The sequence below is a fragment of the Akanthomyces muscarius genome, chromosome 6 (assembly GCF_028009165.1).
Source record: "Akanthomyces muscarius strain Ve6 chromosome 6, whole genome shotgun sequence".
Lineage (NCBI taxonomy): Eukaryota > Fungi > Ascomycota > Sordariomycetes > Hypocreales > Cordycipitaceae > Akanthomyces > Akanthomyces muscarius.
In genome coordinates, this window is record NC_079246.1 from 3,401,648 (window position 1) to 3,419,404 (window position 17,757).

Consider the following 17,757-nt stretch of genomic DNA (forward strand, 5'->3'; position numbering starts at 1 on the left):
CGCCATTCAAGACTTCGGATGCTCAGCCTGGGGTCCTTTAATCTCCGGCAGCGAAAATGGTGCGATACTTGTCCCCGAAGCCGCATATTGAAGCTAACCGAGTGATGCAGCCTGCCTTCCAGGCCATCAACCTCGAGCCGGAGGAGAATATTGACGAGCAGATTGACACCACGAAAGAGCTCCACGTACGACTTTTCGATGTCCATGCCACAGAACTACTTACCTGACAGATTTACAGGTAGATGAAGCGCTGAAGCTCTTCCAAAAGGCCCTTCGACTTCATGCGCAAGGGCCAGCGCATCGCACCGAAGCGGCGGAGGCCTATGAGGAACTATTCAAGTGCGAGATATTCAAATACCGCGAAGCGAGAACCGACTACGAGCGAGCTGAACGACAAATCGACGGAAAGCCTGATACTGTGGCACTCGAAGCCTTCTCCGCTGGCCTGGATGTTGATGCTGGTGGCGCCGACGGCGTCGCCGCAAGCCTAGCACAAGCGCTGTACATTTCGTACAAAAACTATGGCCAATTCTTCCTAGATAAGCTGAAAGACTCCTTTGATCCGTCAAAGGGTGTGAAGAAGCTACCGTACGACGATGCCGCATACAAAATCCTCGATAACTGGGTCAAAGCTCTCGACCAGGACCCTTCAGACCCAGAGCTTTGGCGCAAAACGTCACGATTTGCGGCGTCTATCAATAGCAGCCGTCTCAAGAGATTCTGCTTAGAGGCAGCCATCGAGCTCGATGATGACCCGACGATAGAAGAAGTTGAGCCGCCATCCTTGGCAGAGGGCTGGGCCGGCGAGCAGCTGAAAAATCACTTGAACGTGCTCAACGATGAAATGGCCTTGACACATCCGAGCATGACGCCATGGGTTGATCGTGAAATGCCAGATATACTGAAAGCCCGTCTCGATCCAATCACATTTTTGCCTGACCCTACAGCACAGCTTACTCCTCCACCGTCAAGCCCACCACAAGAAGCCGAGGTGGCTGAGGATGTGTCCATGGCTGATGGAGAAGATCAAGAGCCCATATCTTCATGGACCCAACTTGCCGAGTCACTCATAAAAAGCCTGGATAATGTCAATGCCGCAGTTATAACCTGCCGACATATTGTGTCGACACCAGACGGAGAAGTGAATGATGCACCAAATGAAATTGCACCATCGACTGAGCAAGAGGTCGTCGAAGAGCCGGAAAAGGTCGACGAGATATCAGCAGAGAAAGAGGCTGACGAGAAAACAAAGGGCAGCGCTGATAGGTCAGAGAGTCCGACAAAGCCAACTGAGCCCTCGCAGAAAGAGCGCAGCGCGTCAATACCGAACCGAAAAAGATCACAGTCTATGGCAGGTCTAGCAGAAGGTACTGAAGAGGAGATTGGCACCTCGACGCGAAGTAAGCGAGTTCGTCGTCGAACTGACATGACAAGTATCGAGGAGCCCGCAAATCCCACAGTCACAGTCGCCGCGCAGCTGCGGGCTTATCAGGAGTCGGACCAAAACCTCTTTCAAGTGACCAAGAACATACTCGAAAGCATCGGAGTCGAGGACAAGACAACTTTTGATGTCCTCAGCCAGATTCAGGAAATCTCCTGCAGCGACATTCGACCAGCCAAATTCTCAAATGTTGCAGCCCAAGACTTGCACGTCACGTTCGAAAAGTTTAGCGACACCACGGCGAATGTCTTGCTTAACAAGAAGACCCAACCCTCGCTCAGCCTATCGTCATTCCTCGAGAATGCCAAGTCTAGCCAGCAGGACCAGACTCCAGCAGCAATGTTTGACGAAAAGAAAGGATTACAACAATTCGCCGACTTTGTTTCTGCGCGCCAGGATTGGATTACCACAGCAGATGTTGTCTATCAGTGGCTTCTTGAGCTTAGCAAAAGCTACGCCGAGCAGCAGTGGCCAGCAACGCTCAAGACAGCGGTGCTCGACATGCTGGACACAGCCGATTTTATCATTTACGAGCGTGTCACCTCAGACTTGCAGCTTGCTATTCAAACAAAGGACAAAAAGGCGTTGTTGGCATTATCAAATGTCATTCCCATGCTTTACGAGCTGCATATCGATGTCTACGAGCGCTACACCAGCCCTACGAGCGTAGTGGACCCCATCACTCGGGTGAAAACGAAAGACAGACTCGGCCGCTGGCTGAACGTTGCATCGTACTATGCTCGCTCCTTGGGCCGTCCAGCTAGCGATCCGCTCTGCGTCCGCTTTCTTTGGGCTTCGGTAATGGCGTCGGCATTAGCAGACGACCCTGTTCGCGAGCATATCCTTGCCATGTGGACGTCCCTGCGAGAATTTCTCGCCCAAGAAAAGGTTGAGCCCATGATTCTCCCAAACAACGCTGCCATGTCGAGTATTTCAGCGGCTGCCGCTGATCGAGAAATCTCAAAGCTCAACACAATGGACTTCTTCCTCAACCTATTCCAGGAGAACATGACGGACCCATTGCCAGTCATTGATATTCTTGAGCCTGTACTGAATCCGTCGTCTGTTCATACTGCTCCTGAAAAAGGGCCCGAGCTAGCTCAGGACGAAGAGGAGACTGAGAAAGCTGATGACGCGACGAAGCCGATATCCGAATGCGCTACGCAAGGAATGCAAGACTTGTGGAAGTTTCTGGAGAATAGCAGCATTGAGTTGCGACTTTTCCTGTGGTCCCGCCTTGGCGATGCATATGAAGCCATTAGCTATACGACCAAGAGATTCTCGTGCTTGTTAAAGAGCATCGAGATGATTGTCGATGACTTTAGCAGCGACGGGTACATCAACATGCAGGAAGATTCCCGACGGATGCTTCTGATGAAAACGATGAAGTCCCTGGACGAACTCCTTGTCGATGCCTTGGTCATGGCCCTCAGCGACAAAAGCGCTTTCGACATTATTGACGACGGCCACATTAAGCAGAGCGCCGCTGCACTGGCTCGTCTCAGCACGGTTCTGCATTCAATATCATTATTTGAGGACGAGGTTAGGGTGGGTCTTATCAATGCTAAATCAAGCAACTTGTTCCAGTCGCTTTTGAGCAAGCTTCGCGAGATGCAGGTTCGTAACTGGTGTTTGCTGTACACCTTGATCAAGCAAGACATCTTTTCGAACAAGGAAATCCTGAAACCAGAAAACGAACTGGCAACATTACTTGCTGCAGTCCATCTCTCTATTGGTCATCGCAAATTCTGCAAGGTGTCAAACAAGGTGTTCCTGAATCTCATGCGAGTGGAGCTCCTCAGCTTGAAGGATGTCGAGAATTGGGAGGACCACCTTGGCCAAGTCTTGTACGACATTTACGGCCTCAAGATTGGCGTTGGTATCTGGGAGCTGCAGGATCACGGTTGTCCCTATGAGAAGCTGGAGAAGCGACAGACGATGCAGCTTGCAGACAAAATCATGACCCTGGCCAGTCGGTTCTCGCTCAAGGACTTACTCAAGTCTGACCTAAAGACAACCATCGACCACATGCAGTCCACTATCGGCCAAACCAAATCGACGCCGCAAATGATTCATAACCTACGAAATTTCACAGAAGTGCTGAAGAAACCCATTCACCCGTTGCGCCTGTATCGTGCATTGGCGGGCAGCGTCGCTATGGACTCGGTGACCGTCAATATCCCGGAAGCAGCATTGGCAAATGGCGGGTGGTTCTTCCTGCTAGGCATGATTGCTCTGACAAAGTTCAAGGGTGTGGAGCTCAATCGTCGGCAGACACCCGGAGCCACCGACGACCTCCGAATTGGCGCAACTTTCCTGCGCTTGCAGCTCCAGTTCACGGCCGATAAATGGGATGCATGGTTTCGCCTCGCAGAATGCTTCGACTATGAACTGGACGAATCGGTTCTATGGACAGCAGATAAGATCAACAAGGACAGAGCTGATCTGGTCAAACTCCAACGGAATGCAATCCACTGCTACACCCTGGCACTGTCGCATTCCCACAATCGCGAGGCGGATACCAAAGACGGCGATGCACTTCACGACTTGTACTATAAATTTGCGACACGAATGTATTCTTCAAGCAGAGAACCCTTTGCCATGGAGCCATTTCAGCACGCAGAACAGGAGCGATTCTTTATCGAAGACATGGGCGCCGGTACATTCAAGAAGATTGTGCACGACCAGATGACCAAGCACCAGGTGTGGAAGTTTGCAGCAAAACTTTACAAGATGGCCATTGAGCGGAAGCCCGGCAATTGGAAGAACCACTACATGCTGGCGAAATGCTACTGGAAGCTGTTCCGGAATCCCGAGGAATTCATCGAGGGTCAGGCATCCAAGACCAAAATCACAACCGACATGATTATCGATGCACTCAAGCATTCCACTGCAGCTGCCTTTAAGCCGCGCAAGTCAAAGAGCAGCGATCCCATCTTGGAGCCTCACTATAAAATTGTCTCTATCCTACACAAGATGGTAATGGCCAAAGACATCACGGCTGCCAAGGCGGCCGAGATTCTCTCCGCACAGCCATTTGGCGTCGCAGTCAATCCCAACGACCACTTTGCTGGCTTTTCGGAGCCCGAAGACTGGGAAGAATACATTATTCGCAACTTGACAAAGCTTCGAGACAAGGACAAGTCCAACTGGCACCACAGGATCGTCATGCGCCATGCCAAGATTCTGTTCAACGAGACCACTCCCAAGGACAGCCCCGATGCACTCGTGGAGGCCAAGGCAGCTTTCAGTATTCTAAGAGACAATATGTTTACCAAGACCATGGTGATGAATGTCTGGAAGTGCGATGCCGAACGCCCGGGCCGCCACCATGTGTTTACAGAACAGTACACTCGATTCATGGTCAGGCTACTGGTCATTATGGGCAACCGCGTCGATCTCGAGCTGTTGCTTCGCCGTCTCCGAAAGAAGAGTGCCGATTTTTACCACTTCAACGATCTATGGTACTCATGCTCTGTGGCATATGTCTCTCTCATTCGCGAGGCTCACAGCATCCCCATTGTCAGTGAAGACGTTTTCAAGGCACTCTCGATGGAAGAGTTTGAAATTTTTAGTGAACGCATCACTGCGTGGGCTGGAGGCGAGGGTCCCCATATCCCAGCCTTTGAGTGTATGAAGGAAGCGGTTGAACTCAAGAAGCTTAACGGAAATCTCATGAAAGCCGCCCCTATGGACGATATCATCAACGACTGCTACTCTAAAATTTATACCGATGTCGCAACCAGCCTGCCTGGTCCTGAGCCAAGCAAGGTCATCGAGGAGCGTAATCAAGCCAAGGAAATTACCGACCGCTTGGAAGCAGCCAAGGAAGCGGAAAAGCCCTCCGCAGTTGATGGCAACAAGGAAGACGCTGTTGGAGCAAAGACCAATGGCGAGAACCCGACAGACGAAAGAACAACCACAGAGAAGCCCTTGGGTCTTCTCGGCAGTCTACTGAACCCCGCCATGGAAATTGACAGTCGTGCTGGAACGGCCACGCCGATGGATGCAGAAAAGTCGGAAGCTGCGCCTCGCAGAAAGACTGGTGTTAGACGACCGGACATCCTTCGCAAGGCTGAGCAGGCCGTGGTCCGCGCTCTGGAGCCGCCCAAGTCTACCGCGAAGAGTCGCAAGAGCAGTGTCTCTAGCGCCAAGAGAGGAAGCCATACACCGAACGTTGCTATGAGCGACGACGATAGTGAGGACGACAGCCCCGAAGCACAGATGCGCCGCGAGGCTCGCGAGATGCACGAGACTGGACCTACGGTTGACATGCTAGGCCTTCTGGACTCGGGCGATGATAGTGATCTGAGCGATGCGCCTGAAGGATACGATGAGGAGGTATCCGAGGGTCTGCTGAATCTTGGCCGTCACGGTGGCACTAGTGGCGACGACGCCGACAGCGAAGATGAAGGCGAGGGTTATCCTACAATGGCTATTGCCCCTGTTGGGCATGACGCGGAAATTGTCGACGTTCCGCGAGAGCACGAATTTGAGGATGACCACTTTGATGACGAACCCCTTGAAGACGAAACCATTGAGGATGAGATTCATGCTGCCGGAGTCGTGGAGGATGGCGAGGAGGCTGATCTTGAGGATGAAGAGGGAGAAGAAGAATTAGAGGGCGAGGAAGGTGAGGAACTAGAAGGGGAAGAACAGCAAGAAGAAGAAGGCGAGGAAGGAGAAGAAATTGAAGGTGAGGAAGAGGAGGGCGACGAGGAAGAGGGTGAAGATGAAGAGGAGGTCGAAGAAGAGGAGGGCGAAGGCGAAGAGGGAGAAGGAGAGGAAGGTGAAGAAGAGGAAGGCGAAGATGAAGAGGGTGAAGATGAAGAGGGCGACGAGGGCGACGAGGGCGACGAGGGCGAAGAAGGAGAAGAAGGAGAAGATGGAGAAGAAGAAGAGGAAGAAGAGGGCGAGGAAGGTGAAGAGGGTGAGGAAGAAGAAGATGGCGAGGAAGAAGAAGATGGGGAGGAAGATGAAGAAGAAGGCGAAGAAGGCGAAGAAGAAGAGGACCAGGACGAAGACGAAGAAATGGAAGATGCAGAGGAGGACGACCCAGACCGATGATTACGCTTGGGCATTAATCTTGTGTTTGTTTGTATAGCTATGGGATATGATATTTGCTTCTGCACGGCGTCAACTGGAGTATTACTGGGAACGGAAACTGAGCTGTAAAAAGATCCTGTCACCAAATAGATGGTCATTCTAAATTGATTAAAAAATAAGCCATAACTCCATACTTTTTTGTGTACCCCAAACTCGGGGCTATCAACCGGGTATTCCTCATCAATTGTGTCTAAAGTGATGCCCCTTTTCCGTGAAGCAATTTGTTCTTGAAAGTATCTTTACCGCTCCTCTCTGTCCATGTCCTCTCGCCTCCGCTTGTTGCCGCGGTCGCCTCGGCCCTTCCTTGACGTGGCGCCCTTGTTGCGCGACTCCATGATGTTGTTCATCTCGAGGCGCGCATGGCGCTGCGCCTCCTCGACGCGCCTCTTGAAAGCCATGACCTCTTCCTTTTCCGTCGGGTACTCGCCGAGCTTCTTGCCCAGCGCGGCCTCGATGCGCATGAAGAGCTCGAGGTCGTACTGCGTGACCAGGCTGATGGCGACGCCAGACTTGCCCGCACGCGCGGTACGGCCGACTCTGTGGATGTACGTCTTGGAGTCGGAGGGGATGTCGTAGTTTAGGACGACGTCGACGCTCGGAATATCCAGACCACGGGCGGCGACGTCGGTGGCGACGAGAATCTCGCGCATGCCGCCGCGGAACTTGTTGAGGGCGCCGAGACGCGCCGACTGGGAAAGCTGGCCGTGCAGGGGAATAGCGCCGAAGCCGAGGGTGCGGAGGAGGATTGCGCAGCGCTGCGTCTCGTAAACGGTGCGGGTGAAGACGATGCACGACTTGCCGGCAAACTCGTTGATGATGTGAATGAGGTAGGTATCTTTGTCGGCGTGGGGGAGGAAGACGTAGTGCTGGAGCAGCGTGGAAACGGTCTGGTACTTGTTGGAGGAGACGCTGACGCGGACGGGGTCGCGGAGTGAGGCGCGCTGCAGCGACTCGACGCGGGAGCTCATGGTGGCGGAGAAGAGGTAGGTGCGGCGCTCGCGGGGGATGAACTTGAGCAGCTTGTCGATGCTGGGGCCAAAGTCCATGTCGAGCAGGCGGTCGGCCTCGTCCATGACGAGGTACTTGAGCGTGCGCAGCGAGAAGCCCTTTGTCTTTTCGAGGTGGTCGACGAGGCGGCCGGGGGTTGCCACGATGACGTGCGGCTTCTTGCCGAGCGCGATGGACTGCGGCACCATGTCGAGACCGCCGACGATGACGGCGCAGCGCAGCGAGATGAGCGCGCCGAGCGCCTCGAACGTCTGGCCAATCTGCGCCGCCAGCTCGCGCGTCGGCGCGAGGACGAGGCCGAACAGCGGCTGCGGCTTGTCGAGCAGCGCCTGCAGCATGGGCAGCGCAAAGGCGGCCGTTTTGCCGGAGCCAGTCTCGGCGAGGCCGATTACGTCGCGGCCCTCGAGGGCGACGGGGATCGACTTGGCTTGGATGCCGGTCGGGGTCTTGTAGCCGAGGGCTTCGCAGGATTCGCAGAGGGCCTCGACGATACCCTGAGGAGGTTAGCATACACGGCCGTGTGGTGGAGTTTTCAACCGCTAGGGCTACAGGGAGCGCACAAGTTCTTTAAAGGTTTTCGCCTGCACTTCTTCCTCGCCATCGGGCTGGGCATCGACCGTCTCCGACTCGTCTTCGGATTCGCTGTTGGAGACGGCTTCTTCAGATTCACTGCTGGAGACGGCTTCTTCGGGCTCGGGGCGTTTCGAGGGCACGCTGCGCGAGACTTTGCGTCGCTTGAGGTCGGCCATGATGACTTTGTTCAAATTGAAGAGACAAAATCAGTAAAAAAGACAACAAATGTAGAATAAATAGCCTGTCGTCGAAAAGTCTACTGTCGACTAATAAGTCTGGATGACCGCCGCCAGAAAATTTTAGCGGGGAAGATTTTAGCGCACGTGTGATAAGAGGCTTATCGCGGTCCCTCCAAAACTTTTTTTTTGGCTGGTCGATGCTGCCGGCGATGCCATTTTTTTTTAGGCCAAGTCATTGACATTGCCGTTTTCTTCACTTTCAAGCCAATTGAAACCATAAAATACCTTCACAATGGCCCGCCGCAGAGTAAAGAAGAGAACCCACATGGGCTTCAACAACCCCGAGTCCAATATCCAGGGCCATGCGACCGCCAAAGACCCCAAGAGCATGGTCATTCGCATTGGTGCTGGCGAGGTCGGTACCAGCGTCAGCCAGCTCGCTACCGATGTGCGCAAAGTCATGGAGCCTGGAACGGCGAGCCGACTGAAGGAGCGCAGGGCCAACAAGCTCAAGGACTACCTCGCCATGTGCGGTCCGCTGGGCGTGACGCATCTAATGCTCTTTTCCCGATCCGAGAGCGGCAACACAAATCTGCGCGTGGCACTGACACCGCGCGGCCCGACAATGAACTTTCGCGTGGATCAATACTCGCTCTGCAGAGATGTGCAGAAGATTCAGAAGCATCCCAAGGGCATGGGCAAGGAGTTTCTCACAGCGCCTCTGGTATGTCGAAGACGAACGACCGGCCAGAAGAAATGCTAACAGACGCAGCTTGTCATGAATAATATGAGTCGTCCCGACGCCGACAACAACTCCAAAGTACCAAAGCATCTCGAGTCTCTGGCTACGACCGTCTTCCGATCCATGTTTCCTCCCATCAACCCCCAGGCGACACCGCTCAAGTCGATTCGCCGAGTCGTCCTCATCAACCGTGAGCAGTCCGAAGAAGACGACGGCACTTTTGTCCTCAACTTCCGCCACTATGCCATCACAACGAGACACACCGGCGTCTCCAAACAGCTGCGCCGCATCAACGCCGCCGAGAAGCTCGTGACAACCAAGAACTCGCGCCAAGCACACATGCCCAACCTCAGCAAGCTGCAGGACATTGCCGACTACATGGTTGGCCAGGACGGCGAGGGTGGCTACATGACGGATGCCACCAGCGGCAGCGAAGCGGATACCGATGCCGAAGTCGAGGTCCTCGACGCGGCGCCGCGCAAGGTGCTATCGACAAAGGCGAGATTGGCGGCCGAGCACAATGGCGAGGCAGAGCAGACCGAGGAGGGCACCGTGGAGCGCCGCGCCGTCAAGCTCGTCGAGCTAGGCCCACGCATGCGCCTACGTCTGACCAAGGTTGAGGACGGGCTGTGCGGCGGCAAGATCATGTGGCACGAGTACATCAACAAGAGCAAGGACGAGGTCAAGGCGCTGGAGAAGCGATGGCAGAAGCGCCGCCAAGAAAAGGAGGCGCGCAAGAGTGAGCAGAAAGCCAACGTCGACCGCAAAAAGGCCGAGAAGGAGGCGCGCAAGGGCAACAAGGGCGGCGACGACGACGCGGACGAGGACATGGAGGACTATAGCGACTTTGACTACGAGGCTGGTGATGCCCAGGGCGGCGCGGGAGAGTGGGAGGACGAGGATGACGAGTAGGCGAAAACATGGTTGTTCTACATTTGGTTTGGCGTTTGGCGACTATCTGGAATCAGGACATGTAAATTTGCATAAGAAATATCATTCACGTCTCATTTGAACTGTTGAACTGAGTAGATGGTGATGGCTACCCTACGTTTTAAATGATGCCTGCATTTCGTGACGCAAAGGTTCAAAATAGCAAAGGATGTTCAAAAGAAATAGAGCATATTGATGATACCCTATTATAGAAGTAGCTATACTAGTGGTAGCAATAGTGGTAGTAGCAGCAATAGCAGCAACAGCAGCAACAGTAGCAATAGCAGCAACAGCAGCAGTAAGATCAGCGGCAGCGCGGAGAGCTTTTATACAGACAAACGCACTCCAGCGATGACTGCTATGAATCTAGTGTATACCAAATCTCACTATAACTAGTCAAAAGTAGGACTCATTCTGGTGTGGAAAATAAGGCTCTGATATCGGGCTTGGCGGGACGGGTCTCTTCATCGTGGGCCATGTTGGTTCGCCTTTCGGCACCAACTTTGTTGATTGGCCGCATTAAGTCGCGGGGCAAGCAGTCAGCACATGAGTAGATCGGACCAGGGCAGGTTGACAGTAAATGTTTTCGATTTTTAGGAGTTTGTCTGGTTGATATAAAGCAGAAACAATCAAGGCCCCGAGATGAAGACTCGGCCAGCAATAAACAAATCCACAACCCACAGGTAACAAGTAGCAAGCGTTCCGACACGATGGAAAAAGGCCCCCTCCTAGGGCAGAAACAAATGCTGGCGCACGGCCAGCCGGGGTAGAAAGAGATGAAGAGGCTGTCCGCCAAGCAACCGGGGTCCTACTTGCGATAGGGGTCCTTGAAGAACATGACCTGAATGGTAATGTCGTCGCGCACGTTCCGGTTGAGCGGCGTCGTCGTCGTCGCCAGGCCCTGCACGATACTTCTCCGCGTGCCGCCCAGCGCATTCTTCAGCAGGCACACCGCAGCATTGTCCATGTCTTCCATGGCAAAGTACTCGGGCGTCGCCTTGTAGCTCGCCCAGCCGTCCTCGTCGTAGCTCCAGTTGGCCTTGGCAGTGACGTTTTGCTTGCCGCCGGCAGCTCTTTTCTTTTCCTTGAGCCACTGCGATACGCACGCGACGGCGTCGTCATTGGAAATGACGTCCCACAGGCCATCTGAAGCCAAGATGACAAAGTCTTCGCCCTGGACTTGGCGCGTCGTGACCTCGGGGCTGGCCGTGAGGTACGGCGGCGTCACGTTGGGCTTGCGCGGGCCGAAGCCGGCGAAGCGGTGCTCGATGAGCTTGACCAGCTCCTGCGGGTACTTCCAGCGGTGGTCGCCAAAGGCGCGCGTCACGGCCAGGCCCATGAGACGGCCGGACTTGGGGTCGAGGATTTCGTCCTTTTCGCCGGGGTGTGCTTCATCAAGGCGTTTTACTTCGTCCTCGTTGAAGCCGGTTTGGTCCTTGCTGAGCGCCTCGGCGGAGTAGGCCTTTTTCGACGCAGACCAGGTTCCAATGACGGCACGAGAGTCACCGGTGACGGCGGTGCGAAGAGTGGACGTCTGCGTGTCGTAAATGGTCATGAGCGCGCATGAGCCGGCAATGGCGGGGGCGAGGGCGGACATGGCCTCCGCGGTGATGGGAGCAGTGTCATCAGTGACGGAGTTTCTGCCAGCAGTCATGATTTGGTCATCGAGACGAACAAAAGCCTTCTTAATGGCCGCATCAACGGCATCTCCCGCCACATTGGACGCGAGAGGGGCCAGCATGGCTGAGACGTAGGGGATGAGCTTCTGGCGGAGAACCTCGGAGCAAGCCCAGCCGCTGCAATGGTCAGTGCATCATTCTCGTGAAATATACAAAGATCGAACTCACGCATGGCCGTCATAAACACCGGCAAAGACAGTTTTGGCTCCTCCGACGCCTGCTCCGACGCCAACAGCCCACTGGTCCTCGGTGGGGGAGTTGCTCTCAAACCGCACCGCATCAATGCGTCCCTGCGATCCGTTGTGGCCCTCAAACTTGAACGACGTGGCTTGCTTGCGAATCATGCTCGATATTTCCGCCCAGTCCGCCACCTTGACGGGCGACTCAACGGGGCCATCTACATCAGCGCCGGAGATCTCGGGCAGCTCATTGTCGCGGCGGGTACGATCTCGGTGACGCTCAGCCACGGTGACCCGTCGCTTTCTCGAGGTATACCAGACTAGGGCCCCTCCAGCGACGGCAAGGGCAATATATCGCGTGCTGCGGGTAAATCCAGGCCCGTCGTCACCGGTGTTGGTTGAGTAGAGCTGGTCTCTCCCCAGACTGGGCTTGCGGGGGGCAACACGCGGACGGGGGGCAGCGAGGAGCCGCCGACTGGCAGGACTGCAGCGAAACATGGCGATGGCGTCTCGATGATGCCCAGAGTCCAAAGAACAACGTCAATTGCCGCGCGACGCAATAAGTAGATGAGGCTGTCACTCGGCAGCGTGCATGTCAGATGAAGCCTCGTCGCTCACGCGACAGCACTTCCCCACAGTAGCGCGGCCGGGCCGCCGCCTCGCCTTCCAGATGCAGCTAGGGAAGGCTTGCACAGCCCGGCTGCCCACGGAACCTAGCCGGGGATGGGACAAAAATGCCTCTATGCTCATTTAAAATCCAGAGATTTGATGTGTTTCTATTCGCGAATGGAGGGGCCGATTGATGTCCGTGGAGATGATGTGCTGCACGACGGGGACGGCTGACAAGATCCGGGGCAGCATTGGGAACAGGGTTTTACTGCTGCGCCACTGTGACTCATGATTGTGCAAATACTTGATGACTTACGGATACTCTGATAATTTTTCATCACAGCAGTTTTGTGAGAATTTAATGTGATCCGTTTTGATCTCGACTCAAATGCTACCCTACATGGTACTTGGTGGCGCAAAACATCACAGCAGTTTTGTGAGAATTTAATGTGATCCGTTTTGATCTCGACTCAAATGCTACCCTACATGGTACTTGGTGGCGCAAAACAGAGTAAAACTATGCTTATAGGGCAACGATGGCGCCGGCGGAAAACATTCAGCTTTGGTGGCCTGTCGGACGTGAGTCCAGAAGCCTTGGCAATGCGTTTGTGCAGACCGCCGTCGTAGATAAAGGCTGCATCTTGCCTGGGAAGTATGCGTGAGGGTAGACTCAATGGTTCAGCCACTAGACGGGATAGATATTGGCATCGACGGCGTATTTTGCAATTCCATAGAGTGTATAGTTTGAACATTAGCGATTTTCTTCCGGTATTACTATCCGCATAGCAACTTTTTGCTAAACGTATAGTTTTATGTGATTTACTAGCGTGCTGTTATTATGGTGCGTACTAAAAGATGCATTTTCTAGCTAAACCTATGAATAGTTAATTTCCACGCCAACAGGCACACCAAAAACCTGGCGGTTCTCAACATCGCCGCAGTCCGCTGTAGATGTAGAAGCATCTTCGTTCTCATTGACACACTTTCCGCTCGTCTTGTGCACAATGTTGCCAGATACGGGAAAATTCCAGGTGCTGGATGCGCAGCCGTCCCTGCTAGTCGAGACAGTTCCGTTGCTCACCAGGCAGCTACCAGGATTAAGCAGACTGCTCACACGACCAGACTTGTCGACGGTCCACGACTGACTATCAGAGGCATCACAAGTAGCCCAGGTTGCCTCCCCCGAAGCAGAATCGGTGAGGCAGTGCAGGGACCAAGTGTTGAAGATTATGCCGGTCGGCACGGTCTTCAGCTTGTCGCCCGAGATGCGGAAAACAGCCGTCCCGTGCTTGGGAACCTTCTTGGCGGTGATTCCGCCACTGCTCGCCCTGACGTTGGACGTTTTACCGGCCCAAAGATCTCGCACATGGAGTGTCGCGCTGCTCTCCGGGCGCACGCCAATGCGAGCCCACGGCACAGTCAAGTCGGCGGCAGCGTTGCCCTTGTTGAGAACGGTCAAAAGTCTGTCTCCGTTGGCCAGGCTCTTGGTGAGGACATCCCAGGTCGCATCCTGGCTGACGAGCGAAGCCTGCTGCACAAGACGATCCTGGTTCACGGCAATAAGATCCCTGTTGTTCAAAAAGGCAAGCTCCTCTTTGGTGAGGTGAGGAATATCGGCGCTGATGATGAGCGGCGCCGAGAAGCTAGTCCACAAGGCAAATTGGCTCCTCTTCTCCTCCAGCGTCAGGCCCGGGTGGTCGGCAATCAGGAAGTCTGGGTCGTTGAAATAACCCGGTTGCTGGAAGCGCGTGGTGCGCACCTGGAAGCCGTAGTTTCCCATGACACTGTTCCACGCCGGCTTCGAGCTGTACGTCGCGATATCATACGAGTGGCGCGCGAGCTGGCCGCCGGCTGCCGCCTGCATCATGATGCCGTACCAGCCCTGCAGGTCCTTGGGATCCGCATAGTATGCGGGCGACGAGTTGGAAAAGACCATGCGCTTGCCACTAGCTTTTCCCTTGTTGAACTTGGCCAGCAGGTCGAGCCAGAGACCGTACACGGTGGGGTAGTCATCGACGTAGCAGCCGTCCAGCTTGAGGTACTCGAAGCCCCAGGCGTAAAAGTCGTGCAGGTCCTGGCTCTCGTGGCCGAGGGTACCCGGGTAGTTGGCGGCGCACGAGAGCGTGCCCGCGTCGCTGTAGATACCGGGGACGAAGCCCTTGGACTTGAGGTGCTGCGTCAGCCACGGCAGGCCCTGCGGGAACTTGGTCGTGTCCCAGACCATGGACCCCGTCGAGTTGCGCTTCGTCGTGGACCACGCGTCGTCGAGGTTGATGCGGTTGTAGCCCGCAGCCAGCAGGCCGTTGGTGGACATGGCGGCGGCGGCGTCCACAAAGATGGACTCATTGATCGCCGTCATGAAGCGCGACCAGTTGTTGAAGCCCATGGGTGGCAGCGGGAGTGTTTTTGGATCCGGCTTGCCGGCCGCAGCCGTGCCAAGGAGGCCGGACACGAAGATGATGGTTTCAGATCTCATGCTGATGAATGTGACAAGGCTTATTCCTTTAACTGGTAGAGGGTTGGCGCTGATTTCAACTGCAGTCCAAACTGCGCGTGAATGACTTTATATATTTGCACAAGCTCAGTCTATCTCGGCCATGCCGGACAATCGCCAAGCCTTTCAATTGACCCCTTCACCCGCCGACCCGCGGGGTACAGATGAGATGCGTTCGGATCGCCCTGCATGTCGATAACAGATGCCGACTGCAACGTTGCAGCTTCTACCTGCGCAGATGCGGACGTCTGCAGCCGCTCGATGGCCACGTAAAATATGGTCGGCAGTTGGCGTCCGTGTACTATCAGCGTTCTCCTTCCAGATCGAGAAGGTCAACTTTGCCGATTATCCAGGCATCGCTAGTTTGTGGATCTCGGCTGCCAAAGCGACGCTAGAGTTCAGGGTATTGGTGTACATATGGACATTATGACCAATAAATATGTATCCCATTCAATCTTCTACCCCACACTCCCCTGCCACTCTTCTGCCACGCCACAACTCCATGTCAACGTGTCATTGATGCGACATTGAGTGCCAAAAGCGAAGCTATTCTTCCTTTTCTTGTATTTTTGATTCGCGTTATAGTAATGTGACAAGATCATATCTAAACTGCGAAACCTCGTGTCCTTTTTGGCAACGAGGGAAGCTTCAATTACTCAACTCTGGCATGGGTGCTAGCATCTGTAAACATGTGTACAGTTTGCGTCTTTTCCACGTGCCCCCTACATTGATGATGTTTCCGGAAACAATTAAAAGTCTGAATACAACAAACCTGTCGGGAACCGTGTAGTGGCGGCGTATCGGTCTAAAGGACAGGCGAGGCTGACTCGTGGAGCGTGCTACGGCAGAGCACTGGCACTTTATGAAGTCATGCGTCCAGCTGGCGCTTTTGGGCCAATGATAATGGTGTTGAATATCTAGACAAATAAACAAGCTAGCAAGTTGTGTTGGCCATGGCGTTGGCCACTGTTGGTACACTGGGGGCTAAAAGTGATGGTCCCAAATCTCAGCACGTACAGGGCGTCAAACATAATTTTTTTTATACTAAAGCACCTTACCGAGACAAACTAAACCAGGTTTTGACACGAGTCCAGGATAGTGTTTGGCGTCGCTGTGGCGACCAACAAGCTTTTAGGGAGGCTTGGCGCGTCGTGGCTGCCGCGGCGTAATTGCTGACCATCACTTGACCACTTAACCAGGTTCTCATTCGTACATGCATGAACGCTTCCCTCGACAGTAACCCAGTACAGAAGCATAATCGTCTTCCTTGCACAGATCCCTTTTTTGCTAACTTATCATCAATCGAGGCATGTTGCTGCCACCTCTGGCCTTTCCATGGACGACAGCCCTTGAAAATCTTTTCCTATACATCTATCTTACAGCTTAGAGTTTCAGACGGACTATTTTCAATGGAAGAGAGGGAAACCTAAAAGTGCCGTGGCTTATATAGCCCTCTTCTCGCCACTGCGTGTGCCCGCATGTTATTCGATGCAAAGTTAAACCCAGACACCTCACATATAAGCACCACCCTATCCTAAAATGCGACAGTTATTATTTTTTGGACAGTTTCCTATTCTTTTACTGCTTAGACTCCTACATTTTCGGTGATCATGCCCACAATGGACTCTGACGTGCCACCGCCGTCATATGAATCGGTAGGTCTTGAAATAATTACTCGACCCGGTTCTCCTATTCTGCTAATATTCTCTAGTGTGTGTCAACGATCAAGGATACCGATATCCTAGTTCAGAATGCGTACAAAAACCAAATCTCGAGCCCGCTTCTACGACTCCCGGACAAGGTCCTCATCGTCTTGATGAAAAGGCTCGATCTAGACAGCATACTCCGACTTCGCCATACATCTCGAATATTCATGTGGCTTTTTAGTACTGAACCGGGTTTTGAAAGATATCGTCTGACACCGCAGCAAGATGAGGAAAGATACAACGACACGACTCGGGTTTGGACACCACCCTCTTCATCCTTCAAAGCCCAAGCCGCAAGCCAATTTGGCCGGATGTGCTCAGGCTGTTCGTCAAAGCGCAAGGGTGACATCTTTGGGAAAGCACTCTTGGACGGTATGCCATTGCTTTCTTGTTCGCGGTGTCAGACAAAGCACACCACAATCCATTTCTCCAGGGAACAACGCCAGCTACCGGAGACGAGTGAAAGAGTGTGTATCGGTCACGAAGGCTTTTTTTACGTATGCAGTCATGTTTTCCCAATAACTTGGCATCAGCTCGTATCAATGGAGCATGAACCCGAAAGGGTATACCGGAACGCAGGCTGTTTCTACGGAAAGCACTTCCACGGGGAGCCGCTTTGCGATGTTTTGGATTGCTCGCGACATCAGCCTCCAAGTCTATTCGTCGGCCGAGACAAAAATGAAAAGCTGTTTGTGGGTATTGGGACTCAGCAGCACATTTCAATCAAACGACTGTCGTCCGGTAAGATATGCGCCAATAGCCTTCGGAAGGCGCTTGAGCAGGAGCATTCTGGCATGGGAATGGCATCCTGGATGCCTAGATCTTGGCCCGTTGCGGGGAATCCCCTGAGAGCTTTCGACCCCAATATATGCGACTGCGTCGAGTGGCATGGCGAAAGCCAAGATGCTAAGCATGTGCGGTGGCCAATTTGTCCGGACCCGGAGAGGCCTCAGAGGCCCTTGGTACATAGCGACTCCGTTGCAAGCACGGAACCACGTTGCAGTTCATATGATCACAAAATCTCTGCTCTGTATACTGGCGCAGAGGCTATAATTGGATTCGAACGCTGCAAAGGCCGGGACGACGTGCTCGTACTATTCCAGGAGGCCAG

At 53.8% G+C, this 17,757-nt stretch overlaps 5 protein-coding genes across 5 annotated transcripts; 2 read left to right on the forward strand and 3 right to left on the reverse strand.

The window, feature by feature from the left end:
* Positions 1-56: 56 nt before the first annotated feature.
* Positions 57-6,508, forward strand: LMH87_001224 (uncharacterized protein; the record flags this gene model as incomplete). The annotated part of the gene is made up of 3 exons (XM_056199268.1): positions 57-59; positions 111-185; positions 239-6,508. 3 exons carry the CDS (start codon positions 57-59, stop codon positions 6,506-6,508), a joined length of 6,348 nt encoding a protein of 2,115 aa, XP_056056132.1.
* Positions 6,509-6,786: 278 nt separating this feature from the next.
* LMH87_001225 (uncharacterized protein) lies at positions 6,787-8,304 on the reverse strand (the record flags this gene model as incomplete). Its single annotated transcript, XM_056199269.1, has 2 exons — positions 6,787-8,049; positions 8,116-8,304. The coding sequence occupies 2 exons, from the start codon at positions 8,302-8,304 to the stop codon at positions 6,787-6,789; spliced, it is 1,452 nt and encodes a 483-aa protein (XP_056056133.1).
* A 295-nt stretch (positions 8,305-8,599) lies between these two features.
* On the forward strand, positions 8,600-9,961 carry LMH87_001226 (uncharacterized protein; the record flags this gene model as incomplete). Its single annotated transcript, XM_056199270.1, has 2 exons — positions 8,600-9,031; positions 9,080-9,961. The coding sequence occupies 2 exons, from the start codon at positions 8,600-8,602 to the stop codon at positions 9,959-9,961; spliced, it is 1,314 nt and encodes a 437-aa protein (XP_056056134.1).
* An 826-nt stretch (positions 9,962-10,787) lies between these two features.
* On the reverse strand, positions 10,788-12,335 carry LMH87_001227 (uncharacterized protein; the record flags this gene model as incomplete). Its single annotated transcript, XM_056199272.1, has 2 exons — positions 10,788-11,775; positions 11,827-12,335. 2 exons carry the CDS (start codon positions 12,333-12,335, stop codon positions 10,788-10,790), a joined length of 1,497 nt encoding a protein of 498 aa, XP_056056135.1.
* Positions 12,336-13,320: 985 nt separating this feature from the next.
* LMH87_001228 (uncharacterized protein) lies at positions 13,321-14,922 on the reverse strand (the record flags this gene model as incomplete). The annotated part of the gene is made up of 1 exon (XM_056199273.1): positions 13,321-14,922. The coding sequence occupies one exon, from the start codon at positions 14,920-14,922 to the stop codon at positions 13,321-13,323; it is 1,602 nt and encodes a 533-aa protein (XP_056056136.1).
* Between the last annotated feature and the right edge of the window lie 2,835 nt (positions 14,923-17,757).